The sequence below is a fragment of the Platalea leucorodia genome (genome assembly GCF_965183815.1).
Source record: "Platalea leucorodia genome assembly, chromosome: 1".
NCBI lineage: Eukaryota > Metazoa > Chordata > Aves > Pelecaniformes > Threskiornithidae > Platalea > Platalea leucorodia.
This window is the reverse complement of record NC_138823.1, coordinates 115,059,313-115,086,393: the sequence shown is the minus strand read 5'-3', so window position 1 is coordinate 115,086,393 and position 27,081 is coordinate 115,059,313. Positions and strand designations below refer to the sequence as shown.

The window sequence follows — 27,081 nt, the reverse complement described above, 5'->3', positions numbered from 1 at the left end:
CAAATGAGATGAGAATGGAAAAAAGGAGCGAAATGTGAGTTTTTCCAGTTGATTTCTAATTATTTAGTCTAAAAGATATTCTTGTTCTTTCAGAAAATAATTAACATGCATCACTGCTGGTGATGTTCATTCCAGTTTGATTTGCAGTGGCTGTATATTACTTCTGTATTCACAAAACCACTAGCAATGTCTGTGTTCAGCACTTAATACTAACATGAGAGGCAGCCTTCAGTTTTCTCGTGTTGCTCCAGCAAGCTGTGAAATAACCAACTGCCTTACTTTGTAAGGAATATTGATAGATGGGCTCCTTTGGAGAAATGGGGGAAATAAATACTTCTCTCCTTCCCAGCTCCAGTGAGTCTGGGTCATCCACAAGCCCTACGAAATTCAGACATCCACTCCATGATCTAGATGTGCACCAAGATTGAAAAGAAAGCGTGAACCACTGTAAGGAAAAGTAAAATTGTGTAGCGAGCGATACGTGATGACAAAACGTCCCCTAGTGGTAGTGTGTACAAAGAAAAGAAAGTAAGAAAAAAAAGTTATTCGCGCTCTCAAAGCGTCAGGATCCTCCCGCTGCAAGAACAAGTGTGTACGTATCCACATTTGCCTGTTTTGTGAGTGCACGCCCAACCTTCTCCCTCCTTTTGGCCTACCAAAACCCATTTGGTCCTCTCTAGATGCAGGGTAGTTATTTTTCAGTGGCCGCTCTGTAGGTTTCCCCTCACCATGTGAGAGTGTGAAGTTTATGTTTTCTCCATAGCAACCACCCAGGTCTGACCCTGAGAAGCACCGAGTCTGGTGAGCATGGGGTCAGCTTGGAGAAAATATTCTGCATTTCTGCAAAATTCTCACTTATAAAAACTTGTACTGTGTAAAGCTGTATGTCATGGCATGGAGGAAGATGGTTCTGCTGCTCTTCTGCAAAGACAAGAAGGAGAGAGAGGATTTTTCACAATAACGGTTAGGTTTGAAGGGCGTAGAGCAGGGGAGCTCAGGAGAAAAAAAATCCTAATGTATCCAGCAGGAGTAATATACACATTATTATTAGAGTCGAAGAGAGGAAAAACATATATGGCCCAGCAGAACTGGTAGTTATAAAGGTAAACCCAATTTCCATAGGGGACCCCTCTCCCAGAGCCTGCTGCTCCTGAGCAGACCCCTTCCTTTGATGTTTCAGGACAAGACAGTCCATATGAATGAAATACAGAAGAGCCTTCAACTCCCTGGTCTGCCTTCTTGTGGCTTTCCAATGCTTCAGATGCATTGGTCGCCTGGATTCACATCCCAGCAACTGGGATGAGTTTCGGGTTATGTCAATGCAGTCGTGTGGGGTCTTCCAGTTCCTGACAACAAACCCATAACGTGGGAGCTAGTGAAAAACGGAGGAGACAGGTAAGGGCTGCAGTTGAAGAGGGATCCCAGCTGCTGGCCCTACAGAAGTGACCCCAAGGCACTGTCCTGAGCAGGTGGAGGGAAGGAGGCTGTCAGTGAGACCCATGCCTACCTGACTGGGCTGATGATGGAGTAGAAGGAGGGGAGACCACTCATTAAAAGGATTTGGCAGCCACTAATCCATGACTTTGTCATGGGTGAGCAGAAAGAAACCAGGGCTCCTGCTGCCCTCAAAGAGAAAACGGCTCAGCTGTGAGCATGGGGAGGGAAGGTGAAATGGCAGGAAAGGAGCAGGGGCGAGGAGCTTCTTGCTCTGCCATGAGCTTTAGTGCCTCTTTAGCTCTTAACCACCCCCCAGCCAGCAGCTGCGGTCCCTCCTCTACTGGGGAGCCATTTGTGGGAGCCAGCCTCAGCTTTGCTCCGGGTAGGTAGCCACGCTACCCTGTGGGCTTACGCAGGCATGCAGGAAAGGTAAGACCTGGTGTACGAGCAAGTTGAGGCTGCACTCTGTGCCAGAACCCAGAGATTAGCTCAAGCATACAATGAAGGCTGTGTTTAGGTTGTTTCCCTTTTCCCAGCACGATAACTTTTGCCAGCATAATCTACCATTTGGGTCATCTTACATAACTTTAAAACTTCAAAGAGAGACAACTACTCTAAATTGTCATAGTGTAGTCTAGGTAATAGCAGTATCTCAGAGATGAGTCACCATTCATCTCACCTACCTTGGGATGGCCTGTCTCCGCTGCTTATAGAGTGACCTAGATAAGACAACTTCTGTGGGCTGGATGCTTAGCTTTTATACAAAAAAACCTCCACCGTTTTTGGGTGTCTGCAAATCTCTTGAATTTCTTGGAAACAAATTCCCTTCAAAATGTGTGGCGGAAACACGGTGGTACTATTTTTATGGGGATGCTTTACTTTGTACAGGAATTGGAAGGAAGTGTCTTTTTGGAAGGTAATTAAAATTACAAAAGGTAAGATTTCATATCACTTTTGTCCTTGAAATCAGTGGGTTCTCCTCAGGGTTTGGTTTGTCTTTTCCATTTCAGAAAACATCTTTCACACATGAAGAAAACTGAGGGGCAAGACTTGTTCCCATTTTCTCTGGTATAAAATCAGGAGAGCGTTTTCTTGAAAGAAATTCTGTATTCCTATATTATACTGATACGGTTACAAACAGAACAAGGATCTGAGACTCAAACCTTCTTACGATTCCTGCAGAAGTAGCAGCTATGGAGCAACAGCGACTGTTAGAGACGTGTTTCCCCACCATAGGGGCACAGCACATATGGTCAGTTTAAATGCCCTCCTGCCAAGTTAAAAAGCAGTGCTTAACAGTTCAGCAATTTTAGGCTAAGCCTCTACAGAAATATACAATTAAACCAGACTACAAAGATAACCTAAAAGGTGCAAAAGCTGAATATAGGAGAGGTAAGTTTGAAAGGCCATAGACAAAGGAATAAAGCCAAAGTTTCTATTAATCTATTTGTGGTAGGTGCCATTCAGAGAGAAGAGAAAAAGATCTCATTCTTGGGGATTAAGGAGCTATAATAATAGGCAACTTAAATCACTGCAGCTTCTCTCAGTCTGTGTTAACTTGCAGAATGAAAACTTCTGTGGTTATTAATAGGATGCCCACTGTGATAAAGGCCTTCACGGAGGCTAGGATTAGGATTCAAAATTATCTTGATGAATTGGAAACATGCACTGGAAAAAAAACAAGATGCTATTCAACAAAGGAGAAGTGCAGGACTCTACAGTGCAGTGGGTGTAATCACATTGGGTTGGGTGAGCCTTCAAAACATCCCCCCTGCATGCAGCACGTAAAGTGCCCCACAAGTGAAACATGATTTAATGTCATCCCACCATGAGAGCAACAACCACAATCATGGGATCGACAGTAGTCTCGTGTCTCTGCTCTAATCCTTCCAGTGTACCCAGCAGCTGTACTGTGCCCACTCCTGGGCACCGTGCTTCAAGAGAGACACAGAGCAATGAGTTGACAGCGATCTAGAGAATATAGCCAGGCAAAAAGACTGCATGGATTAAGTTGCTTAATCTAGCAAATAGCAGACTGCAGGAAAATATGAACATACCCTTGAAGACACAAAAAGACTGACGTAAAAAAGGAAAGAAATAATCTCTTCTTCAGATCCACTTCAGACTGGCTGAAAATCAGCAAACCAAAATTACAGCGCAGAATTCAGGTTGATAATTTAAAAAAAAAAATGACTTAAAAATAGAACATATATATATATATATAGATTGATTGAGTCAGTGAAACCTCCATCTGTGAAGGTCTTAAAAATAGCTATTAGATTAAAGAGATAGCTGATTGATCCTTGAACTTCACTCTGGCTGCATTTTCTATGATTTTGTTTCATTGATCACCTTAAGGTTGCTTAGACATAGAGGTGTTTCATTTCATGTCTCGTTTGTACATCAAGCAAAAATCGTCTTTTTGTAACAACCCTCAGCAAGGTGATTTACAAAAAACATTGTTTAATAACATGTTGCACAGACATCAGAGGCATTCTGGATAAAAAGAAAGATAATAACATCTCCCAAACCCCTGTGTAGAAGCTTTTGGCAAGGGCTGCTTTTGCAATGGGCATTGCTGACTACATTACATGAGAATGCTGTGAGAGAGACTAGTGTCATACACCAGTTCTTTTAGATTAGAAAAACTAAAGATGCTGGTGACTTAATTAAGGTCACAGAACAAATAAAAGTCAAGAGGATTTCCTTGGCTTGACTACAACCATTGCATGTGCTGCTCTTCCACAAGACTGCTGTATTTGGAGCATGGAAATGATTGACATCTGGAGCGCATATTCATGTTTTGCTAATTTGCTTTAAGATTAAAACCAGCTTTAGTCAACGAAGCAAGCCTCTTCATGGATGAAAGGTAAGCCAGAAAACCTGTTTGAAGATTGTGTGCATTTTCCTTTGCTTGTAGAAGAGGCTTGTTATTTTGTCTCTCTGACAAAATTTCTGAATCCATAGGCTGCGATGAGTCTAGCAAGAGGTGTATTTTGCTTTATATTTGAGACAAAGATCATCCCTGCAAGCAGCTTTAATCAAGACCATAGTTAAAACCTTTCAGAACCATTGGGAGACATTTTGGTGCCACGATGCCATCCCTCCTTCCAGTTCTCCCCAACCAACTTCCTTGCTCACTCATTTCTCAGGATTTATATCCCCTCTGCTGGGGGCCACCAACTGCAGCTGTGGAACGGGGATATACCTGATAGCCCATCCCAATGGAGGTGCTGTTGCTCATGTCTTGAGGTGCAGAAGCCTTTGCCTGATATTAGAGCAGTTGCCTAATAGAAGGAGAGGTTCAACTACCAATGGACAAAGCATGTTTGTACTTGAACGGGAACCCAACGTGAAACAGTTTTGTTCTAGCTGCTGAGGTTGGCTGGGAAACAGCCTGGAAAAAAATAGGTTGCCAGGTAAGAAATGAGCAAATAAACAGAAAAAGAGGGAGAGGTACTCCATTTCTGATGTGACTGGCTGCCCTCTTAACGTGAAGAGAGGAGAGCTATAGTGAATTCATGTCCTTGCTGACCTAGTGCCTCCCTGCTCCATGTCCTTGGTTGCCTGGCTGAAGAAGAGGCACTGATCCCTCATATCACAGGTCAGTAGTGGCTTAAGTCTCTGAATGGCTTCTTCTTGCCTGTTGATTAAATTCTGGGAATATGCAAATGGTCTTACTGCGTGCCTTTAGTATATTTTAAAAATTATGTTTCTAGCGTAGCCTATTGCAGCAATTGAGATTGTAAGAGAGATGTAATCATGGAACAAGCCAAACAATTTTGTAAGAAAGTTCTTCTTAACACATAAGAAGAACACACAAATCTCCTTGCTAAACTGGGGAACTGTCGTGCTCATGGTCAGGTTCTCCACTAGCAGATTGCATTGCACTTTCTTAAAGGAGGGGAAAAAAAAGAGAAAAATATTTTCTCACCCTCTGAAATAATCACTTTAATTGCAGGCCATGCAAGAAAACGGAAGAGCCTAGATTTGCATTTTTTTGACCCTGTGGTAGAAGATCTGGAGTCTTGAACTTTCAATACTGAAAATATTCAGGTCAGACTTGCTATCTTAACAGCCCCCATTAAGGATGAACAAAAAAAATCAAAACACCCCACGAAAAAAAATCAAACTAGGAAGATTAGTTTTCCTGAGGCAGACAGATGCCATGCAGCTTGACTGATTCCAGTCAGGGATTTATAGTCAGTTTACCTCTAAGGCAAATTGCACTTTGGACTGCAACACTGAAAGAAATCAAAAACACAGACGCTCATCGGCACAATTTAATTAAGGACTCTTAAAGGTAGTGGCACAACCCCTGACATTAATTCATAAAGTTTTTAAAAATAAATAAACAAGGCAAAAATAAATAAAACCCATCTGTCTCATACTACCAGATTCCTCCACAGCAGAAACGTTAGAGGAACCTTGTGGGGCCTAACTGCTGCCTACAATTATCTAATCAGAGGGTGCGGAGAAGATGGAGCCAGGTTCTTCTAAGTGCACAATGAAAGGACAGGAAACTACAAGTAAGAGTTGTAACACAGGACATTTTGATTAGGTATTAGGAAAAAAATGTTCATCGTGAGCGTGGTCAAACACTGGGATGGGAGGTCAGAGAGGCTGCGGGATCTCCAGACCTGGAGATATTAAAAATTTGAGTCGATGCTGCCCTGGGCAATCTAACATAGTTTGAATTTGCTTTCGAGTGGTTGGTGCAGGTGACCTCCAGCAGTCCTTCCCTACCTGAGTTATTATGCACACGTAAGTATGCATAAGACCTATTTTCTTAAAGAATGTACTTAGAACGAAAAGGTACTTATACAGATGTAATCAGATGAGCGCTCTGCACAAGTTGTATATTATTTATTGTATCATAGAAACATGAACAATTCAGATCTTGATGGGAATCTTTATGTAAATTAAAATTCACCCTGCAAGTAAGGAGTACATTTGTAAAGGCTACTGGCATGGAAATGACACAAACATATTAGTCTTAGGAAAAAGGACTTTAAAATATAGCATGGCATTTGTTTTACGCTTATGTGGAGACTTGAGATGAAGAATTTCTGCCAGGGTGTGACCAGCTTAAACAATCAGCTGTCAGAAGTAAAGTGTGATGCCACTGAAGGGATCATAGTTATTGTTATTTTTACCAGCTACAAAATAAAGGTTCTTTAATACATAAAAAAGAACAAACTTGGTTAAAGTTCCAACTGGAAACATCCATATTTCTTCTTGGGTTGAAACTTTCAACACAAGTTGGGTTGTGAAAAAAATCCTGACAGAAATCTGCTTGAAGATAAGCTGTAGGTGCATTACACATACTTTAGTTGTAGGTAGCAGTTCTGACTGTCAAGAGGTAACCAAGTAAGGGACACCAAATATCTTACAAAAAGAATTGACAGTGGATGGAATACTTAGGCTAGAAGTAAGCTCCATGTAGTAAATGTTAGTCACCTGAATGTGAAAGTTCACATGATTAATTCAAGCCACCTCCCGATACTTAAGAAAAGCTGCAAAAATGGCTGGATCACTCTTAATTCATTTGATGATAGGCTTTGTCTCAGTAAGGAACACACTAACAACTGGGAAGATCACGGAAATCTTATGCCCTCGTTGACACAAGAAGCAGAAATTGTACTGGCCATGCCTGTAACACAAATGTGTTTTGAAAGAACGTTCTCCATCTAGCAAGGAAAAACTGAGAAGGTGTTTCTATACAGCGTTCACACAAGTTGCTCCTGAAAATCTTGGGAAAGCAATTTGATTGACACCAAAAAGCTCTGGGAAAACACATGTGAAGATAAGAAAGACTGAGAAAAGAGAAAGTTCAAAGCTAAGTTTAATATTTTGTCTTTGAAAGTGCTTCCACTATGATTGAATTTGAGAGGAACACATGTGGGCAGGCAACAGTCCCTCTAGGAGTTGATTTTTTTTTTGGTAGCGTGGCCTGGAATGGAGCCTGATTCAAACTGCATAAATACTATTTCAGCCCCAGGTTTGCCTCTGGGACTGCTGCTTTCAATGCATTTCAATGGCACCAGTCATGCCTGATAGTTTTCATATCTCCTGCACAGAGTCTGCCTTACTGAGATGCTGTCTCACAGGCTGGCTGTGTTATCCTCCCAGCACACAGCTACAAGTCGTTCTGGTGATCCTGGGATGCGTTGCCACACAAGGCCTTCACAACTGTTGCCAGAGGTGCTGGCAACAGTCACTTCTCCATGTGTCCTTATGGTTGGAAGAAGGGCACAGCTGAGAGGGACCTGAGCTGACGTTTTCTATTCTGCCAAACTTGAGAAACAGTTTTGCATTAGTTTGTGTCTATATGGTACTGCACTTACAGCCTGTGAATGTTAATGTGTTATATAGAGGAAAAATCTGTAATATTTTCTCCCTTTTAGACTTAGGGAAACAGACAAGCTGAAGAAGACTATTCACTAAATCAGGACACTTTCTCATGGAAAGGGCTAATTATGTTATTAAGATTACTTTCACTTCTTTTTGAAACCTAGCAAAACTATACCCATCTTTTTTTGTGAATCCCCAGGTTTTTTAGAAATGTATTTCTTAGCCCTGACTTCACCATCACAGGTGAGGCAGGGTCCTTTCAGTGCACAACATTTAATGCATGTGAATTGCTGTGATCTTTCCAAGCTCAAATAACAGCTAAACAAACCACCCCCCACCCTGTCCCCAAATCCTCCATAGGTGTGGCTGGGATAGAGGGGAAGATTTTCAGTCAAAAACAAATGGTAACAGTTCAATTTTACTAGCAGATAATTCACATTTGCCATTCTGCTATGTTTTGGTACAAGATGGATAATAAAAGGGGACAGTACTATTCAGTTATTGCAGGATTTTTTTACCCATTGCACCCTAGGAAACTTCCACAGAATTAGACAAACAGATATGCCTGATTTTAATGTGATCAGGAAAGATACATTTTTCATGGTGTACCTCTCTATTTTTTCCTAGAACATTTTGAACATGAAGAGATAATATTAGGTCACTCAATGGTCCATCCATAATTGTATGATTTTGATAGCCCTATTAAAAACTGTGAAATGCTGTTTTTTCTTAATCACAAAAAGGGGTAAAATGATTAAGTATGCCTAATCTGTACAATTAAAACATCTCAAAAAACGGGAGAAATTAATACTTTCTAGGCATATTTATATGGGAGAGGCAGACAGACTCAAACCCTGTGGCTGTATGGACCATGGATTCAGAAGTATGAGGGCCGGTAGTATAAAGCTGCCCAAATCAGCTGGCTCAGAGCTACTCCTAGTCAGGCTGTTACATAGCCAGCTCACTTCTGTGTTGCATTTAAGCTGCTAGATGAAGCCAGCCTGGCCAACAGCACTGCAGATTTGTTTCACAAGGAGATCAGCTATTACATTCTCAGAGCAGCATCTCAGGAATAGCAACAGTCATTCTGGCATATTGCAGAGGCTGCGTTCAGGAGTTCCTGACACCTTATTTGTGTAGACTTAATTCTCCTCCTCTCCCCCCACTGAAAGATTGCAAAGTTACTTATGAATTATTTGATATGCCTATTTTTCTAAAATGTATGATTGCATTTGCAGAGATTACTCCAGAAATTTGACAGCACCCATTATTATTTTTCTATTATGTATTCAATGATGGGATGCTCTGTGAGGCTTGCTTGAAAATCAGAATGAGCAATAGCATAAGCGAGTGCTTTCCAGGGGATAAAGAGACTCCTGCATTTGGATGAAATGACAGAGACCACAGATTCTGACTTAAAGAGGCTCTGAGGACACGTGGAACCAAATCTTTGTTACCTGATAGTCCTACAAACCAAGTCTATGCAAAGCTTCTCTCCACACGTTGGTCTTCTCAGCTCTTTGCTGGAGATGGTAAGCCCTGACCTTTGTAAAGAGCATTAGGCTCCATGGATAAGCAGCACATGCTCTTAGATTTGTGCTTACTCTGGCATGGCTATGCAGCCCTGTTTAATATCTGAGCTACACAGGCTAAAACATGCAGGTACAGGGAATGCTACAGTGTGGGGGAAGGACAGTCACAAGCAGAGAGTCAAACAGTCCTTCTTGAAACAAATTGGGAATTTAGATTATATGTGTAAAATCATTTGTGGTGGATTTGACATGCACATTGTTCCTCCTGAGAGCTCTAGCACTTCGGTGTTACTGCTGTGGTGACGCTGCATGGCACAGGGACCAGGGCTCATGGGGCAAGAGGGAGGGGGACACCAACATGTGGACCAGTGGCTGGGGTTCCTACCTGGCAGGGGAGAGATTGGAGTTCCCAAACAACCTCGGGTGTGAATGACAAAACCTTTGTGTCCTGCTGCACAGGTGAGGGCTCAACTCTACACATCAGAAAACAAAATAAGAAAATGTACTAGATGATGGAAGTCAGCCCACTCTCCTGGGCAGCAGAAGGTGATGGTGGGAACACAGTTCCACTGAGAAGGGAACAGTGGCTGGAATTTTTCTCCTTTTGAGCACTCCAAGCTTTACTCTATTGCATAAAAGTAGGGCACCCCTTTTCTCAGCAGACCTCTTAAAAAGAAATGAACCCTACTCAGTCCTCACTGAGGACAAGCACATGCTCCTACCATTGGGGAAGCTTCAAGGCTGTCGGGGGGCCTGGCAAGAGGAGGTGCTTCCTCCAGCCCTGATGAAGCCTCCCAACCCTCTGGACAACTGAGGCAAACCTATTCTGAGATTTCAACTTCTCTCCAGGCAGGTTTCTGGTTTGCACTTTGTCAGGTTCATAGAGTTAAGAAGGCCCTAAAGTGGAGGAAGGCCACAGGTGTTCAGATGATCTCTGTTCTTTACAAATTACTGTATTTGGCAGAGGGCAGCTGACACTCGCTTAGAGTCCTTTTACACATAGATTAAATGCATATGGGGGAGATTGTAAAGGGATGTAATGAACTCTCCTTTGGCCTGGGAGGTTGGAGCTGTAATTAATACAGCCAGCCTAGTTAGCACACATAGATACGGCCCCAAAGCAGACTTCATGGGCAAAGCCTTGGTGAGCAGCTGGCCAAGGAACTACAGTAATGACTACCAGAGGGGAAATGTATATTCCTCCAAGTGAATGAAATGCTCCATTTCCCAGCCAAAAAAAAAAAAAAAAAAAAAAAAAAAAAAAAAAAAAAAAATCTAATTGAACTGGCAAAATGCTTTCTAATCTGAAGCAGTGCAGGATTTAGTTGTTAAGCTCTGAAGAGGAAAAGACAGAAACTCAAATACTTCTGAAGGGGGGGAGCAGGGAGGCATTCACAACTCAGCCTATAACAAGACTTTTTGGCACTGAAATGCTCTAAGGCGCATTATTTTACTTTTGTCACACTGCCACCACAGTGTAACACAGACACTACCTCAGGTGGGTACAGGCTGGCCTTTCAAAGCATAGGAGGAACACTCCCAGCGCATACTCCCATAGTTCGAGCGGCGTGTGAGATACACTATGTAGCTGTCATTGGGTAAAATCATTAAAAAGTCATTAACACAGGAACTGCTCCATGTACTGGGTGAGTATCACTGCCTCGTCTCCATTTATCGGCTTAGACCATGTTTTCCTATGACTGCTTTGGTAAGATAGGTTACACCTGCATTTCCCAGGCAGAGATAGCTTGTGTGCCCTGTCTGCATCCTGGCACATAGGCTCTGGAGTCACCCTGTGGGGTGGCTCTTCATCCAGCCTGCCTTTACTGCCAGCTGTGGACTACAACATGCCTGAAAATCCCAATAAAAGACCAAAGCCCCATTTGTAGCTACATTTTGAGCACTGAGCTCCGGTTTTTAACCCGTTCATCCTATTTCAAGCTGAAACTTCCATTGCTTTAGCTGCTTAACCAGACCCTTGTGAAGAGGAAAGAGATGCTGCTTGGCTTGCTGGAAGGGGCAAGGACATGGCCACAACGTGGGCAGCGCTGGTGGAGGACAGACAACCGAGTCATCAGGTATCAGCAGCACCTTCCACACGTGAGCTTTTACAGAGAGCTGAAACTGCTGGCAGGGAGCCCTGTCTTCTCAACACCGTAGTCATCAGAGCAGGTGCTTTATCACTCCTTTCCTGCAGCAGCACCAGCTGTCACTTGTCTCCAGAGTCAAAATATTTCCATGCCTATCAACAGCTAGTAATTGATGTGAAATCAGTGAACCTCCTTGCAAAGTTCACGCTATATATGCCAGAGCTAGACATTCGACAGAGGAGTGCAAGTCTAATGAGCAGCTCTTAGCTAACAGAATCAAGTTTCCTTTAGCAATGGACGAGCATGCATAACTATCCATGGTTTCCTAATTATTGTAATTTACTCAATCTCCCCTATTAAGGAGCATTTTTCTGCCTGGGGACTTTCTAATCATGGAATTAATTGTCACTTTTACCATTATAAAATACTGCTCCCATGACATTGTTCAGACTTACAGCCCTAACTGTGGAAAGAACAAAAGAGATAGAGAGAAAGTTGTTAAAAATATTTTGCTTGTTGCTTCTGATTTTTTTCAAGAGCATTTTAGGAGTCTAACGTGGAGAGAAAAAAAAGAGGAAAAAGGATTTTCATACTTGAAATCCTAGATAAGAAAGCACTGTCTTATCAAGAAAAAAGATGTATCAGCAGCATGTTAAAAGAGACCCTCATTAATTAATTGTAGAACTACAGATCAACTTTTTCCTTAACGGGTGGAAACCTGTTGTAATTCCACTGGCATTGTGTCAGAGCACTAACAATCTCACAGAAATCAAAATTGCCTCTGAACATATCCCCTTCTACCTAACATATTGTCAAATAATGTAAAAGCCTTTATCTTTCCTGTTGAAAGTGATCTCTTTGGTCCTGAGCTCCAGAAGGAATGGTAGGGGACTCCTTGTCAGACTTTTTAATAACTTGAACTTAACTTGTACAATGTGCTGCTACAGTAAGGTGACACACGGCATGCAGCATAAAGTTAAGCAATGACAGCAGGCACAGAAATCTGAAGGAAAGATGAATTTCAGTACTACTTTCATCTTTTTCCTGCATTCACATATTGCAAGGGTGAAGTTTGGGGAGATGAATGAGTACACTTCGCATGTCATTCAACAGCATTCACTACTGAATGATTCATCTGGTGCATTCTTAACAGCAGCCTTCAAGAGACACTGCATCCCCCACTCAAGTTAAAAGCAAATGAACAAACCAACTAATTAGAACCTGTCCGTCATGATTAAAAAAAAACCCAAAACAACAGAAAACCCTCTCACTTGTGTACAATGTTTGTTGCAGCTGGAAAATTGAAAAGAAATCCCTTATGTCAAGATGATGGCTATAATAAATTACATAAAAGATGTGTTAAACTAATACAAGCTTTTGATTAAAGATGCATGTATAATTACAATACCTCTATAGAAAAACAGTGCCGTCTCCTCTTGGAACGGGATACAATTGGCTAAGACCTGAAAGTCTGAACTCCAATTCCTACAACTATTTTGTTTTTCAGTAAGTGCCTCACACATGATGTCTGCTGTCTTTGCAAGGGAAAAACCCACAAATATCTGGGCAAAAAAGCTAAATAATCCTAATTGCCTCCCCACAGATGTGCTGAAAAAGCACCAAAGCTGCAAGCATGTGAGAAAAGTAACGCACGCCTTAAAAGAATACCTTAAAAGAATAGTAAAAGGATCCCCACTCCTCTTCTGCCACCACTTCAGTGAAAGTCAACGTTTCAGTGCAGGTGACAAGGGTAATATCCAGCCAGCCGGTGCCTCCCTGGGAGCTGCTGCTGGCTTCTGTGGAGCCGACCTCCATCACTGGATTTTGTTCGAGTTGTCTAGGTGCTTGTTTTGGCAAGAGTTAACGCAGCCAAGCTTCTCCCATAAAAGCACAGCAACAAAACCAGCTTCTCACTGCTCCACCGCTGGCTACCAGAGGCGTCGGGCTTCAGTGCAGCTGAGTGATAAAAAAAAAAAAAAAAGCCAAGCTGGCGTCATCCCTTTGAGCTTTCCTTTGGTACAACTCTGACAACAGCCATCCACATGCTCTTTCCAGCAGCAGGATCACCAGCCAGTAAGAAAGTCAGCGCATGTGGACCCAGCCATGTGCCTTGTGAACTCTGGATTGTCTTGCACCCCAAGTTGCCAGCTCTGGAGTCCGGCACACCTCTAAAAGCCTGGACCTGCATTAAGCTCAGGAGCCTGGCTATTCTACTCAGCAGCTTTGCTTACTTACGGTAGCTCAGCCCGCTTTGATTTCCATTACCTGCAGAATTACGGTATATCTGTATACAAGCACCAACACGCTCTCCTGTATTAGCAAAACCCTATTAAGTTTTTAGGCTTAAGCTATCACAATTTCCCTGTCAGTGTCTATCTGACTTCTGAAGTTGTCTTTACCAAGAAAAAAAACAAAACAACATAGATGATAGGCCTTCGCACTTACCTTTGCAAAGAGCTCAAACCTGCTGCACACCCAGTACAGGCACTTAGACAGAGGCTCAAGGACCCTTCAGAACAAGATAATCAATTCTCTTTCTACTCACCGATTTTCTGGGCACCTCACTTACCCTCCATTGATTTGGATGTTTTTCCCCATCTCTAGTGGCATTAGCCTGGGTTTACACGAAGACAGCAGCTGAGAGTGTGCACAACTTCCCTGATCAGAGTGCAAAATCACATGTAAATCCAGAACTTGTTCAGCTTTGTGGAGATGCTCTGCCTCGATACCAATGCAATCCTAAGCAGAACATGAAGTGTGTTCACAGCCATGCCCCCCTCAACTCAGTTTCCCATTACCTGCTCACGGCAGAACCTAGTCCTGTGCTTATGCGTGTGCAGGCACGGATGGCCATGTGGGAGCTCAGGAGGCATTCAGAGCTCCTCGCTCAGGCCAGCGCAGCACACCTTGTCCCCAGCTGCTGGAGCAGGGATCTCTACAACATGCCCACAGCACTCGTGTCTGTGGTCCAGGTGGGGCTGTGCCCACCCCTGCCTACATGAGCAGCAAAAGACGGGTGGCTGCAGGGCCGTCCGTCTCCCAGGGCCAATAATAGCAGGGGATGGGGGCACAAGCAGTAAAATTCAGGACTAGGTTTTGACTCTGGACCCTCCCAAGTTGGGACATGCCTGGATCTGGGGCTTTGGACCAGGCTGTTCTAGGGACCGGAGAAACCTCTGAGTGTCTGAGCAATATTCAGACCTCTCCAGGAGATGCTGGAGTCATTCAGAGGAGGGAATCGGTCCAGGTCCATGTAGATAATTAGTACCAGTCATAATGAGAAAGGATCAGCACTGATCCATATGCACCAGTGATCAATATTTAACAGCAGCGAATGATGCATAGGTTGGAATGTGATCAGATAAAAAGAAATGTCCCGGAACCACTATGTTTTGCTGAAAACCATTGGGAAAATGTTCATTAATATATTATCCAAAAGAAAGGAGGAAATATTTTTGAAGTTTTTTTCTGACTGATCGTACGGGTTAACTCAGAACCTCTGCTATGAAGTCTTTAGGTAGCATCCAAGCTTCTTGGAAACATCCTACCAATTTTTTTGCTCTTCTTCCTTCTTCTTACTTTGCTTTCTTATATTTACAGAATTCTTCTTCTTAGAGTTAAAAGTTATTACACTGACTAGGGTTTTTTTTTTTTTTGCGCTCTCATTCCTACAGAGCTGTTATGCTCAAGCATATTACAGGCAATAAGAGGCTTTTCAGTAGTTACATTGCACGCCACATCGTGCACAGCTCTCAGGACTAACCAAGAGTGACTTCTCTTGTGGCTTTGCCAGCTACTTGCTCTAAGTAGTGCTTATGGTGCTATAAAAGGCTATACTGTGCCCTGCTCCAGCATTTTCCAGTCTACACAGGGTCTTCCATTACTGTTAGCTTTTCTGTCTTTGAGTATTTCTCAGTCACTGTCACTGCCCCAGTTTGTTGATGGCTGGTTTTGCTGAAATACTGTTTTCTTTTCATTTAGTCACAGAATTTGAAGCCATGGGCTGTCTATGGTATCACATCTAGAATTAACCTAATTCTCTAGGATACAACACTTCGTTTTCAAACCTCTACAAGGTCATACCAGCTCTCCGAAATTTGGTGTTTGGGGTCTGTTCCACTCCCCCCCCCCCCCCCCCCCGCCCCGAGATTAAGCAAACTGTTTGAATACCTCTGCAATGAATGGCAAAATAAAAGACTTTAATGTTTGAATCTCAAAAGCCTATAAAAGGCAAGATCAAATCCTAACAATTCCTCTGTGGAGAAGGAATGGCTGATTGATTCCTACAGCTGACTTTGTTGTTTTCCTCAGCCAGGATATTGAAAAGTCTCTGAGAACTTTCAGTGCTTGAGGAGATTTAGACAGTTTTACAGAGAGAGAAATTGAGTCTTCCCTCTGTTTTAATACAAAATGCTCTCAAATTATTATTCTAAACCAACATTTTTCTAATGTATAATAAAATGCGGTACTGCTTTCTTAACATTTTTGAACAGCTTTTTTTTACGTCACACTTTAGTATTATACCACAGGAAAGATTAAGCAATTTTGAAAATAATCTTTAAACAAAGAGAGTGAATTATTTGGAAGAAGAATAGAGATGACTTGTCTCAGAGGACACTTCATTGGCCATTCTTATTATCACGGTCTCAAAAGCTGTGCAAATTTAGTTTTCTTAAATGTAGCCTTGAACCAGAGGACCAGGAAACTTAAGAGTGTAAATGGCTCCAGTGGAAGCTAAAGAGAATCCTCTGCATTTGCAGTGTATAACAACACTGATATCTTCCATGTGCGGACACATGGGTGGACATCTGCAACGCATATCTTGTATCTCTCCACAGCAGCATGATTCTCCTGACTGGCAAGAGAAGGAAACCTTGCACAACCGCAGAAAGTGAAATACAGAGATGGAGACGATGAAACAAAGGCAGGTGCCTTTGGAAGAATAAGACACAATGAGTCAAAGTTTTTAAAGACCAGGTACAAAATAGTGATTTTGATTATTTAAGCCAGAAATTCCTCATGCAGAGACCTTGGCCTTTCCTGCACTGCAGCTGTGAAACATGATAGATGAAGAGGCATCATTTTGTACAGCACAGTGTGGACACCACATCAGGCAGAGGTGCCATCGCAGCCACGATGAATGTTGCTCTCCAAAACCCAGCAGCAGTAGGAGGGTGGACTGTGCAGGAATATGTAGTTCCTCCTATGTTATGTGTTTCCGTATTTTGTCTTCCCTGATAGAAACTGTTGTGTGCAGTATTTGTTGTGTATGTTGTTGATAATTTGCTAAAAGTCAGCCAATCTAACTGTTCCGGATGTGTCCAATTGTTTAAAAAATTAAGCACCTCTGAAATGGACAGAAAATAACATCTGCTCAACTGTATTACTTTCTACAGAGAATTTATAGTAGATTTCTCTTTGCTGCATTTAGTCAGTATTGGGAATAAATTGAAAAAATATTTGGATTTTTGCTGTTTGGAGTTTCCTGCACACTGCAGTAGTTGGACATAATCATATTAAATGCAAAGAAGAAATAATGCTATCAGACTGCAGGAAGAAAGTGAGAGAGATATTTCTTGCTTCTAAAAGAACAGCGAGTTAATTGCTTTTCTGTAAAAAACTGTGCTTATCCAAACCCATACATGCTGGCCTTGGAAGACGAAGGTCAGTTTGTTCTTCCCAATGCACAGCCCTTCTCTCCAGAAGCCGAACATCTGGGGCAGCACAGAGGGGCTCAGCTGCTGACTTTGGCAGCATAGGACCACTGGAGAGCTGTGTCCCCTCATCCTCACTGCACAGGACAGGAGCAGAAATTACACATTAGTGACACAACCCCTGTTGTCTGACGTAAGCTTACTTTCCTTTGGCTTACAAGTTGCTTAGCATGTATGTTGTTTTCTGTTGGTGCTGTGCCTCTGGAGGAGTGCAGATCTGTTCCTCATGGATAGGAGATACCCAAACAGGCTGAAGTACTGCCCTCAGAGCCAGGACTGACCAAGGCTGTAAGTGTCCCTGTGGCCTGGGCTGTGGCTGGAAGGGATGCCTGTATTTCTGGACTCTTGGAGGTCAGTGCTGTGTGTGAAGCAAGGGAGCTCCATACGTGCCATAGCTAGGATGTAACTAATCCCCCTGCATTTGTACTCACATTTTTACACTTTTTTTAGCCCCTCCAGGTGTAGAGAACATCACGTTCCTAGATCTACAAAGACTTGAAATAGCAAAGATCTTTTATGAGCTAAATATACAGTTACTAGGTTTTCTTGACAGAAACCTCTAACTCTCATTCTCCACCTTTCTGAATGAAATGGCTGTAACTTAGGATTTGAAGATTCAGGCGACAGAGCAAGATTTCAGAAGCTGGTTTCAGCCTCACTCCCAAGCATTTTATTTCAGGATCCATGATGCCTGGGAGCCTGGCAGCAGCATGCTGACACTGCCAATCTCAGCCATTCCCAAGCCACTTTTTGCAAGCGTGTGAATCTCAGCTACCAACCGCAGAGGCTCCCGGGTTGTGACTCTGTCCCAGCCGCGCCACACGTGTCATCTCAGGCCATGGGGCCGACAGCCCACTGCGTTTGCTGGCTCCCCAAATTTCTGGGTTCTGGAGTTAGAGTCTGGCAGCTGGAGCTGAAGAGCCTTTCCCTTTTACGGAGAAATTTGTGTTTGATTTTCATCCAGAATCTAAACAAATTCCATTTTGAAAGATTAAAAGCCTTCACAGAATGAGATGACTGCTCTCTGCTGGGCTCCAGCCTGGTCTCTGACCTGTCAGTGTCTATCCAGCTTTGAATCAGATCCCCAAACTGGCAGCAAGTGGATTCTTCCTATTGATTTAAGTTTTGGATCAGATCTTTTGCAAAAGTCTAAATTTTACCCATAGTAAACTAATGGAGTCATAGCAATCACATAGCATTTTTATAATAGTAATGATAAAATATGAGCATGCTGTTTCTCTTCCATAGATAAATTAAACACATTTAAAAAGGAGGCATTTTTTTCACATCTTCATTACTGTTTTGTAGTCTTAATTCAGATTGCTCCATTTTACAAAAATGATACACAGCCATTTATCTGTTTTTGCTTAGAAACTCTTGCAGAAGAACAAGCAATCCTTAAGGGATTATCTTTGAAAAGAAGCAAGCAGATGAAGAAAACACGTAGAAGAATGCCATTAAATATGAATATCATGTTACTGGAACTGTCAGACACCCTGAAATGTCAAATCCGTTTGCTCTGTTCCCCTCAATATAAACATCAAGAAAATCATATATTTCGCAAGGGCCCGATTCTCCATTCATTCAGTCTGCTGTAGAGCAGGATTGGTTCCTGTTCAGTGACTGGAACTGCAAGTAGCTTTAGCGAAAAAAGAGCCAAGCCCCATGAACTGAAACAGATGCCTGATAATTGTGCATTCCTATAAAATACTGAGGCAGTCAACACAGTCACTTGGAGTATTCCTACTTTTAAGGAACTGAGCAGGAAGCCAACATGTATGGCATCTAACAGGTCCTGGCAAGTAGTTATGCGTAGGGATGCCAGTAGGTCGGCAGAATAAATTCACAGCTCACATTGTCACCAGAAAGATTTTTCCTTCAAAATCTTCCGCTTCCGATTGCCAAGGCACTGTCTGCCCTTCTCAAAGCGCTGGCGTGCCCGCTGCAGCTGGAAAGGGAAAGCAGCTCAGAAATAAAGCTGTGCTGCCAAATGGGAAAGGCAGATTCAGGTGAGCCCTGGCTGGCTCCCAGCACACCCGCAGGCACGCAGCCAGCCTGCCCAACCGCATCGCCCGGCAGACCATATGCTTATTAACGGGGTGACCACAGAGAACAAAACACCAGCCATATGGATGTCCTGTCCTTCTCCTCCCTCCGCTTAAGGTCCTAGTTAACTACAATGAGCACTATTGCACATTGGGGGGGGGCAGAGAGGCTGTGCAATCACAGGTACTAGTTCCCATTTTGTCTAAAACTGGCGTCAGCATCTTGTTGTGCATTTACAGTCTTCTCAGCTATGAGCCAGAGCCTCAGCGGGGCCAGAGCTCTGTTTCGCGCAGTACAGGAAGGCCACTGGAGGAAAACTGAGTTCAAGGTTTCCACAAGCCAACTTCTTGCGGTGTTTTAAAGAGCCACCGCTGACTCATATTGCCTTTAATATACATAAATAGGAATTGGTTTTAATACAGTTTTCATATTGTTGCTTAAAAGCATTTTTCTTCTCTTTGCCCATGTTTAATTGAACTAAAACCAATCTAACAGGCAGTTGGACTAGATGATCATTCTAGGTCCCTTCCAACTGAAAATTATTCTATTCTATTCTATTCTATTCTATTCTATTCTATTCTATTCTATTCTATTCTATTCTATTCTATTCTATTCTATTCTATTCTAACCAGTTCTTAGTCCATCTTAGACTACAGCATACGGATATCACTTCATATCTGCTTTGGGAGAAAAATGCTTCTCTCCTCTCACTCCTTTACTGGCTCTGTCTGCTACCTCTCGCGGTTGCACACAAGATGTTGTTTCCACTATTTCCATTTAAGCCTGCACTGATTTAGGAGTTGCTCCTCTGTTAGAGTGCAGAGGATGCCTGGAGCTGATAAACCTCTCTCTTCCACTGCAGAGGATGAAGAATAATCCAACAGCTAAGACGCAGGCTTGGAATTCAGGGAAGATATAAAGTTCCTTGCTCCTCTGCAAATCCCCCTTCTGACCTTGGCCAAGCAGCCTCCTTTCCCATAGGCAAGAGCTTTGTAAAGTGGACAAGTGACACAAACTCACAACCTTCTGGCTGTCATTCCTCACCCACCTGGACTCTGCTGACTGCTTAGTTATCCTCAACTCTGTGGGCACACAGGAGCACTTGGAGTATCCACCAGAGCATTCAACTATAATTTTTGACAGAGCTTCTGTAAACAGGGATCTAATCCTCTCTTTAAAGAAGGGTGCGCCCTTGCAGCTCCATGGTCCTTGCTCCTTGCCGAATCTGAACCGATGAAATCAGCAGCGAGCTAAAATTGTGCTGAGCCGCCTTTGTAAAGCAGGGGTAGGCAAACCCGCGCAGTAAGTGAGCTTTTCATTTCAGAGCAAACTGAAATTTTGCTATGAATTTCTGTTGGGCAGGAATTTTAAAAAAATACAACTCTAGGAAAAGTTTAAAATTAAAGTTCAAAACATGGCAAAAGCAATAATTAATACATTAGAACATGCTTTAAGACTATATTGCCAGCATTGGTCTCCGATCAAACAGTACTACAGATACTAGAGAGAGAGAAGAGGGTGATCTAGAGAAATTAGTCTAATCCATCAACACTAAAAGCTTAGGAAAAGACCAGCACAAACCATAATGTAGGTCAAAAAAATGGAGGAAATCGGTGCCCACAGGGAGGTAGGAGAATAAAAGAAAGTGTGGGAAGAAAGAATTTAAAATGCTTGCATCCCAGTTCTCCTTTCTATGGAAGAAGTTGTATCTATCTGAAGTAATGAATACACTCTGTCTTTTGGCGATGAGCAGCAGAGTGGAAGTACAGATTTACAATGGAGGTGGAAAGCCGTTAGATGAATTGCAGGACTTTTTATTGCCAATTACAATTTCATGGCAGGGTTATTATTTATTAAATATAGAAGCAGCCAGTTGAATTCTAACTGTTCTTAGGCTCAATTCCACTTGTAAAAAGGCTGGAGGAATTATACAGAGCTAGAGGAAAAATCCTTTGCAGTAGCAGGCGTGTGTCTGACTGCCTGCACAGGGATACACACACACACACACACACACACACACACACACACACGAAAAGCCACTGTATGGAAGGGAACAAGTTACACCCAATTCCTCTTTAATAAAGTCTAAGGTAGAGTAAAATAAATGTACTGCACTGCTATCACTAACAGGCACCTGAAGAACAGTTTGAACAGTGTAACTTCCTCAGTTATTGAAGCTCAGTTTTTGAGGATCTCCGGAAAAAGATACGCTTCACCCACTGCTCTCCCTTCCATAAGCAGGCAGAAAAAAACCTGTTAGCAGGTGAAATCTGTCCCAGATCAGAACTGGTATGTGGGGGGTCAAAAGAAAATATTGGCCATAATATGCAATTGCATTGCAGGTCATTTTCCTAAAGGAGGATGACATGTATTTTCAGGCAGCAAGAGGGATGAGTTATTCAAATCCCACCAGCTTTGTGCCAGCACTTATTTTGAATTCACTAGATTGCACAGCAGGGGAAAGGGAAAGGGACCAGAGAGAAGTGAAGAAATACTCACCAAAGAAACTGTCTCAACTTCATCAGAGAGCTCGTGTGGATAAAGTCTTTATTGCTTTGGTCATGTTGATATATCACTGCATATTGCCATGTGCAGTGTGTTTAATAACATACATTGGCCAGAACAGCAATCCAGATCTGGTACACTATACAACAACTTTTTTTTGTAGTGTTAGACAAATAACACAGAAAAAAGTCTTCTGCAAGCCAGCTCTTTCTAGATTGGAATATAGATGTAAATTACTCAGTCTTTTGTGATTCAAAATTTCAATTCCAAAATAGCACAGTCTTTTGTGAATACATTTTTCAGGCATACTTCTTTGGATATTATCTGCAATTGTTTCGAATATCAAAGGCAGTACATTAATGTTCCTGATCACATTATGAAACATATTTTAATTAAAAAAGTGGGAAAATGGACTGCTATCATTTCCATTTCTGAACAAATAAAACCATTTGATTACCATTCTGATCCAATGAAGAAAGAGGAGTAAAACAGGACTGCTCCACATGCTGACTTGGAAGCAGAAAGGACAGTTCAAAGAAGCAATGCTGTCTAAAGAAAAATACAAAATTTGGCAACTGACATAAGGTTTTGGATATACTTGATGGAAGTATTCATATCACCTGCTCACGGAACATGCAGCAAGTTGTAACTGGGCAAATCAACTCAGTCCAGTATTTTTATATCCCTACATTTGAATAGACTTTTGTGGCTCTTAGACCACCAGCATTTCAAGAAGATGTGCACAATGATTTGGATATCTTATGCTAATGATTCTTTGCTCACCATTGTAAACATGACTATTATGATACAAATGCTCAGAGAAATGTAAAATAGTTTGTTGTTTTCAGAATGGGTATAATTACCCAATTGATCACATTACACCTAGGCAGCTTTTGCTAGCCAGGGACGACTGTTCTATTTGCAGTAAGTTACGGACAGGTGGTGCCAGGTCTTCATGGAAATAAATGGGCTCAAATCTCTGCAGCTCACAGGTTGTGCCCATGTATGTGATCTGACGATCTGGCTTGCTGACTCCACCTGGGAGTAGGTTATTGATTTCTTCATATGTATGAGCAGAGCTGGTTTACTGTTTATACAGGCAAAACAACATCTCCATTAGTTAGGTAAGAAATTTTCAGTCCTTGCCCAAACATACCTCTGAAACAAGTCATATTGTTCTTGTAATAAAGCTACACAGGATAAAATAATAAGTATCATCTAGGAAACAGGAGTGCAAAAAGTTTCCAGTGCATAACAGTGGTGTGGGTGGAATACATAAAATAGCAACTACAATACCTATTTACTTAAAGTCATTAGAAACAAACCTGAAATCAGTGTGGGAGATATTTGTTGCTCCTGCTGCCCACAGCCAAGTTTTCAGAACTTTTAAAAAGACTAAAATTGTTGAACAGTTCCTTAGTTTCTCTCTTTGGAAAAGAAAGAAAATCTGAAGAAAAAAAATTATTGTTATGCATCCATGTGTGTATCAAATCAGGGAGAGATTAACTGAAGGAAAAGCAAAACATCTCTGCACTTGAAGCATTCCTAGTTTTTGTAATACAATTTGCTTTAGGAGAAAATAATGTTTTCTGTGGTTATGAACATGCAAAATGATTCTAGACTTTATATGAACTGCTGCTTGGGGATTAGATGAGGATTTAATATCTTTCTCAGAGAAAGGATTAATTAAAGTCTCTCTTCTTTGGGAAGGTGATGAGCAAAACAATTTCACATGTATATGGAGCTTTTGATTTATTTCTCTACAGAAATAAAATGTGTATGATGATTTCTCATTTCATATGTTTTTCTTTAAAAAAAGGAATCATTTTAGAATTTTTTCATAGGAGTTGCTGAAGGGATTTTAACATGCTTTCGAAATGTCAAAAGAAATTGAATTATGGGAGTCTCCTTTAGAAAATGTTGACAATCTGTTATCAGGAGCTAAGAAAATATTGCTTAAACATCACTAAGAATCCATCCTTTTGTTTCATTTTTTCCCATGTTTAACAGTGAAATTGGTTAGGAAGTCTACTTGCTAGTTGACAGACCTTGCAAACGCAATTGCATTTCCCATTTCCATTATGGTCTCATGAAAAATTTTGCTACTCTTTTCATGAAAGGCCTCGACTGTCATCAAAAAGCTGAAGAATGCACACACACAATCTTTTTTGTTGGTAAACATTTTCAGGTTTTGACTTTTGTGATATAATTTTTTTCCAATGCAAGCAGACATTTACCATGAAAAATATGTGTTTTCAAAAAAAATCCCAATGCTGCATCAAAATAATTTGTGTAGGTTTCTTTTTTTCCCATCTTTACTTGCTAATTCTAGGAATCCCCTGCTGGGTTCTTTCAGACTTATGTGCAATTTGGACTGTTTCATCGTTAATGCACAGCTGTTATTACTAGATCAGATTATTTCTGAATCTGGTAAGAATGATGATATAAGAACAACATGATGTTTTTGGACATGGCTGTGATTTCATTTCACCTGTAATAATGTGTGGGATTAACAATGTCCTATATTTAATAAAATCTGGAACAAGATTAGTGCCTAACTTTATTTAACTTATGTGCCCTGCACCTTTATTGTCTCTTCAGCAAACTGAAGACAACAGAAGTTCCTGATATTTGGACTGTAACATTTGCCAAAAAAATAATGAAACTTTTATCCAAATGCAGGTACCTTATTAGTGTCTGTTTTAAAGCACAGCTCACAGGTGAATTCATATCTCCCTTGTTTGACAGTTCAAGTTTTTGTGCTTATTTTTTAAGCAAACACCCTGGAAGGATCATCCAAAGTCAGATATTCTAGATAGCTAGAGCTCATTTTCTGATGCTTGGATTTAGCCCACGTATTGATATTCAACTGCAATGACAATGTATTTACCATCAGTCAAAGCCCTGAGCAATTCCAAGAAGCATATCCACCTCTCATTTTCACAGTAGGATTTGTCTTAGCAAAGTACTGTTTACACACGTTCTCTAGCTGAATTATATCCCCATTTGCAGGTTAACTGGAACTCTTTTATATGAATTGCTCTAAATGCACAGCTGCAATGTGCAAACGTCCAATATGTTTCAGTTAACTGACGGCACGTGCAAAGGATTTTTATCCTGAAATGCTTACGATTTAAGGGAATGCAAAAAGTAGGGATAGAGACTGATAGGCTGCTGAGAGGAGGTGTTTACTAATTTGCACTGATTTCTAGCATTTGTTGGCTGTTCTTGTGGCACTCGTGGAAGAAAAGAGCAAGAATTTATTTCTGTGTTTACTCATTGCCCCTCTGTGCAGAGTTTCAGCTGTCCACCCTGCTGCTGTTTAAATGTCTGAATGAATGAAGAATGAAAGCAAATTGGTCTTTTTAGTAATAATAGGGAAATAATGTGGAAAATCTTCTTTCCTTAATCTGCATTTTCCATTCCAAAGATCTTAATACATGGTTTTCTAAGATGCATTTCCTGTTATCAGTCATCCTTCTATCAACCATCTGTCACCACAGCTAGCAGCAGGCTTTGCAAATAGCATCTGAACTTTAGTGAAACCTGTTCAGGTAAAATGCCTTTCACCAACTTCTGTTTAATTTACACGAAGATGCGAATCTGAGAATCTATGCTAAGTCACAGAAGAGTATGAAATTATATTTGCAGACCTTAGCAGCTGGTGTTTTAGAGAACTCGGATGAAAATCCTACTAATCTGGCCCTGCCTCAGGCTCTGAAAGTCTGGAAATGGCTTTCACTACCTTGTGTCAGGGATGACATAAATTAGAGCATCTCGTGGGAAACCTGTTAGTGCCCAGCCCCCTCCATTCTCTCTCTCCACAAAGCAGCAATCCATGACAGTTGCTGTGAAAAAAAAAAAAAAAAAAAAAAAAAAAAGAAAAAGAATTAAAAATCATCCTTTTTTTTTTTCATGATAAAAAATGCCAGCAGACATCTCTGAATTCCCTCCAGCACTGATATGAAAGTATAAAAGAAATAGATACATTACTGAACAAATGGCATTTAAAAAAAAAAAAAAGTAAAATATCCATTTTAAACCACCAAGACAAAAAATTCTGATTCTTAACATTTTGTCAAAATTATTTGACCCCAAAATAACTAATTTTACTCAAACCAAGCAAGCATTTTTGTGAAAGCTATTTTACAAGAATAATTTTTTATTATGCTTGAAAATATTATTCTTTTTTATTACTCTTATAACACCTTCCCCTTTATGAGGTGTTCAACACCAGCAATCCTTAAACTGTACCCATTTTTTTGATGAAATATCTGGCAAATATTATACATAAATTTATATTATACATGTATATATAATGAATAGATATTTAAATGGCTCAGGCCAAATTTCAGAGCTTCCTGCATCTATAACGGATACACCCAAGAAATGGATATGGGAAAAGAGAGTTAGTTTACAAAAAAAAAAAAAAAAAAAAAAAAAAAAAAAAAATCTGTGCAATTGATGTATATCCCACACCAGAAGGGTAAGAAATTATGAATGGCAAACTGAGAGTAAGATCTAAAGAAGCAATCAAGAACAAAGGCCCTAATGAAGAACTTTACAAACTGTCCTGTACAGCTTCTCCCTGTAAAAGCCTGGGTCCTCAGTTGGATTTTCATGCCTCGCATCTGGCTCATTTCTTCAGTCCCAAAATGCAAGCTATCTAAGGCAAAGGCTTGTCAACTTCTGCTACCCTTTTTGATGAGCATTTCTGTCCCTTGCTCAGGTGGCTGAGATCTCCGTCCTGCAGCACAGCACAGGTAAGAACAAAAAAAGCAGGCAATATTCCTACTGATGAGCACACCAGAGGAATTATCAAATAGTAAGCATACCAGGGACCAACATCTCTTGGACAGAGCAGAGTACAGTATTGGATGATCTGGTATACTGATTTAAACACCACTCAACTTTGAGGACTATTTGCCTGAACTTTGTAAGGCAATCTTAGCCCATCATTTTATTATAGATCTTTTCCAAAGAGTTCAAGAAAGGATCGATGGCCTGCAATTTTACAGTCACTGCCATGGTCCTGTAAGATAAATATGGATTAACTGTCCTGGATTAAATATTTAATGTTATAAAATGCTTTTTTAAAGTTATGGAAGTGTGACTTCGTCATGCATTTTAATTATGCTTAAAAAAAGTCTTGTCAGCATCTAATTTATTCTGTTCAAATCCTAACATGCTCCAAAGATAAATCTCTTCTGTGTGAAGAAGGTTAAGATAGTCAAGGGAGCAGATCAAATAATTAGGAATCGGTGAATTTAAAATCACTGTTCCAGGCTGCCAAATAGATTAGAGTTCAAAGACTGAACAGTAAATTATACATATGTACAATATGTATGTACAATTTCTTATTCCATTTTTGTAATTGGTAAAAAAAAGAAGACTGTAAGTTTT

The 27,081-nt window shown here is 41.1% G+C and overlaps 1 protein-coding gene across 1 annotated transcript in view; it reads right to left on the bottom strand.

Annotated features, from left to right (window-relative positions):
- NPSR1 (neuropeptide S receptor 1) overlaps positions 1-13,228 on the bottom strand; it is a gene marked incomplete at both ends in the record, with an annotated part of 59,768 nt that extends 46,540 nt beyond the window's left edge. The window contains one exon of the mRNA XM_082326978.1: positions 13,082-13,228. Coding sequence (XP_082183104.1) covers positions 13,082-13,228 — 147 coding nt within the window. The remainder of the gene's footprint in view (positions 1-13,081) is intronic.
- Between the last annotated feature and the right edge of the window lie 13,853 nt (positions 13,229-27,081).